Source organism: Vigna radiata, unplaced genomic scaffold (assembly GCF_000741045.1).
Source record: "Vigna radiata var. radiata cultivar VC1973A unplaced genomic scaffold, Vradiata_ver6 scaffold_979, whole genome shotgun sequence".
NCBI lineage: Eukaryota > Viridiplantae > Streptophyta > Magnoliopsida > Fabales > Fabaceae > Vigna > Vigna radiata.
In genome coordinates, this window is record NW_014542135.1 from 1 (window position 1) to 4157 (window position 4157).

General features: G+C 33.8%; 1 protein-coding gene across 1 annotated transcript; it reads right to left on the reverse strand.

The window, feature by feature from the left end:
- Nucleotides 1–10: 10 nt before the first annotated feature.
- LOC106779061 lies at nt 11–3800 on the reverse strand (the record flags this gene model as incomplete). Its single annotated transcript, XM_014667093.1, has 7 exons — nt 3669–3800; nt 3409–3526; nt 3188–3313; nt 2344–2478; nt 995–1137; nt 738–878; nt 11–307 (listed from the first exon to the last, which is right to left on the reverse strand). Coding segments are annotated over exons 1-7 (1092 nt in total), but the record flags the coding sequence as incomplete, so codon positions are not given.
- Between the last annotated feature and the right edge of the window lie 357 nt (nt 3801–4157).

Sequence of the window (4157 nt, forward strand, 5' to 3'; positions counted from 1 at the left end):
GCTCTATGACGTTATCAATATTTTTCTTGTATAGAGACATAATCCGTCGTATTTGAGGATCCCCGTGCAACAAGGAAAGAGCAGAAGTGACAGCATTCACCTTATTCAAGCAGTTCCTTACATCTTGACAACATTTGTTAGATTTTAGTAAAACGCTACTATCATATATAACCGATCCCATTTTCTTCAAAACAAGATTCATAAGTTCATGGCACCGGTCCAACATGAAAAAACAAGGTACAGCATAATAACGCCGGAGGCTGAATGGAAAGGAAGGAATTCTTTGTCCATCATCTTCTGGAACGCACTGTGGTAAAGTGAAATTTAGAATCAATGAAAGTACTAAAATCAATTCATATCAGAACAATAAAGATTTATTTCTTCAGAAAATAAAATTAAATAAAACTCATAAATTACAGAAATAGTGATAATTTAGACAGTATTTCCCCCATGGCCTTTATTATAATAATTTATTGTATACATTTAGCTAAGTTCTGCATTTTCTTTTGGAAGTTGTAAATTTTTATTTTATATGAAATTACTATAACAATCAATCATAAAATTTTAAAAACAACGGACATTTCTACTTTCAAAACAAAAAATAAGGACAGAAAAAACAATTAGCTAACTCTGATACAAAGCATCATCTGGGGTATCCAAAAAAATAAGTAGATAAATAGGCAACAACAAATTTAAATTTATGTCATTTGTTAGTCAGTTTTTGGAAGCATACTTACCTGCACAACATCTATCAGATATTCCGAAAGATGAAGGCCTAGAGTGGCAATGCTTTGTTCAGAAAGTAGTGTGGGCTTCGAATCCACTGAAACAATCATTCTCAGGAGAGAGCATCTATTATCCACAGAAGGCTTTTGTGACTGTGGTACAAACACGTATGAGAAATCATTCTTATAAGAAAATTCTAAATGAGCTAAGAACAAAGCATAAGAAAAGTAAAGAGAAAATTGCTATGCATAAGAAAATGTCAACTTACTATCTGATCAACAATCAATCTCTCTATCAATCGTAGAACAATAGCTTTGTCACCCATCTGTTGAATGCATGAGTAAATCTTATCTGTCATTGACTTTAAAGTTTGGCGAAGTGGGTCACCCTTAAAACCAGAGGAACCAAATTCTGCAAAATTAAAAGTAATAAAATTTATCAATCTATGGTGATGAAGATTGCCAAAAGTAGGTTTACAAAGATAAAAAAACATTGATAATTTCAATCACAAAAGATTACTCAAGCTGCGAACATGTTATGCATACATAACAATGACAAATATTTTCTTCAATCAAGTAACTTTGCCAGCTAGAGCATGGGAAGAATGCCATATAAATATTGTTATTTACAAGTTACCAAGAAGCACGATAAAGATGGCAGGAATGCAAAATTGGATGAGTACAGATAGCAATGTAATAGTAACCCATTACTGGTGATGGGTAATCAATTACTGGGCTTGCATTTAAGGAGTTCACAAATAAAGAACAGTGGTAAGAGTGGGATGGAATTAGAAGGAGAGGAAGACAAGAGAACAATAGTATAACAGAATGGATTGCAGGCAGAAGGAGTTGGAGAGGGAGATGTGAGGATCATGCTTGGGGGAGAGTGTTAGGACTTAGAGAGTATAGTAAAGGGTGAAAAGAATAGAAAAATAAGAAGGGGGCAGGACAGGGTCTATATAAAGACCCCTGTTATTGTTTTGAGGGGGGAGTTAGAGACTTTGATAACATTGTTGACCGATACTTGTATCTGGTGAAGGAGGTTAAGCTCCTGTGTTTTCTTTGCATTCTGGATTCTTTCATGTGAATACAACATGTATTTTTCATCTTTCTTGATCGGTGATTACTTGAGTGTGTGTGTGAAAGAGAGCTAGTTAGGAATTCTTACCCAGATTCGTAACAGAGAGAGAATCATTATGTGAGGGGCGGTAATAGAATGAAAGTTAAAAGGATTCTTAAGGTAAAAATAACTGGCTTAGCTGATTGAAGGAGTTCTTCCCCAGGAAAGGGATTATTCTTATTTCAGTTTCTACATTTACATTTAGTAAGGAGATCTGCCCCCGCTATGGTCTATTTTTCCCTAACTCTTTATTGAAGAGAAGCTTTCCCTCTGATTAATCAAATTTCTGTATCAATGCTATACAGTTTTCCTATTCTATTTTTGGGTCATATCACATGGAATGTTGTTTTGCATTACCAATTTCAACCCCTGCCAGTTCTTTCTAATCCCAACTACTGAGCATTATGGACAAAAGCACTTAATTAGAAAAGTGAAACAAGAAATGGATAATATCAAAAGCTACACAAAAGGTAGTCCAAATAAATCTTCGTAAGCTACCAGGAGAAACTTTGAAACGGGAGACCAAGGTGATGAAAAAACTTAAGTAATCCCCAATTTCTATACACCCCCGCTCATAGGCTAACTGGAGAACGTCTATGATCCAAAATAAGACATAGGAGTCTAGACCATCACCTGCAATAGTACAAAAAAAAATTAATGTTAAAAAGCTTTAACCTAGAAAATTTAACAGCCTTTATATCATTAGTATATAAATCCTACTTCTACTTAAAAGACAATGGCTACAATCAACATTAAAAACGTTAGTACAGAAAGTGAGAGAAAAATGCTGTACAAAAAGTATACTTATTTCACAATAACATAGTTTTAGAATTATCACTTCAACGACTACTTTGTGGGGAAAAGTCCAAACTTTCAGATCAATCTTACATGATTGTATAACAAGATAAACCATATTTTGATCATAGGCAATAAAATAAATAGAAAAAGAAGGCAGTCAAGTCAGAAAAATAACTTATTTTTTAAGAAACAGTAATTACATGTTTATAGTTAATTTCACAAAAATAAATATTACTTGAATCTGAGGCATACATTCGAGATGTTTCCAAAAGAAATCCTACAAAAAAGCAGAGCTGTGGGACTTCTATGCTATTTCTATCACATTTATTAAAACAAAAGTTATTACAAAATGGAAGAAAAAGGTTGCAACCTTATTCTCCTCAAACAAATTTAAACGATGAACCTTTCAATACCTTAAATTAATCAAATTGCTCAACATTAGGTATGCAAATGATAGTAGGTAAAATGTTAAGTGGAGGTATGAAGAAAAAATTACTAAAAAAGCAAATCATGCAGTGAAATTTTAAATGAACCTGAAGCTTACTTAGGCAACAATAGACTAATGACTTTAAAATAGGCAGGTCCAAATGAGAGACATAGTAAATGGAACATAAAGCGAGAACTTGAGATTCTCTAGGAAGCTTGAGAAAAGGACCAAAACATATAGGTCCTGCAACGTGAAAAAAACAAAACAATTAGAAGCCAAAATATAACTCACAGGTGTTGTATTATTAATACGGATGTCAACATCATGTTCATGTTTACCTCCCTCTTGATATGTACAGTAAAAATCTTGCAATGACTGCTGCATGTTGTTATACATGCAAACAAGTGCTGGATTCCAAGCACGCTGTCCAATACGATGTAGAAGACGTATCAAAGCCTATGATGAACATAAAATGCTTTAGGTAAAAGGACAAATTAAATTGCAGACTTAAGATCAATGCAAAGGCTGATTAATCTCTCAAAATGCAGTCAACCATGAATTTCAAATAAAGTCCTTATCAAATCAAAATAATAACTACCTGGGAGCAGGCTAGGTGATTATCTCCAAGCTGGATAAGCAACCGAGGGATATCTCCAGTCCATGCACATAAAGCCTCTTGAAGAACTATATACTGTGGATTGCTTGTCCCTGTGGAATGCATGCCTTCCATCTATATTTGGACCAAAGACCAAAAAAAAAACATACATTAATCACGAAGGAAGGAAATAAATTGCTTTCATGTGTTAGATGTTAATTTGTGTGTTTATGTTAATTGCATTCTGTATTTAGGGTTTAACCCTTATCTTACATTATAAATAAACTACCCTATGTGTATGCTAAACACATAAGGGAGATTTCTCCTAATCTTCTCCACTATTTCATATCATGAGATTATCCAAGAATCAAGAATTTCATTTCAATAGTGTTCTTAGAAGGAGATGAATCCAAACTCACGTAAGTTAACACATCTTCAATGGCAGAAACACAGGCTTTCAGCAAAGAACCTGGCTTGCTTTCCCTAAATGTC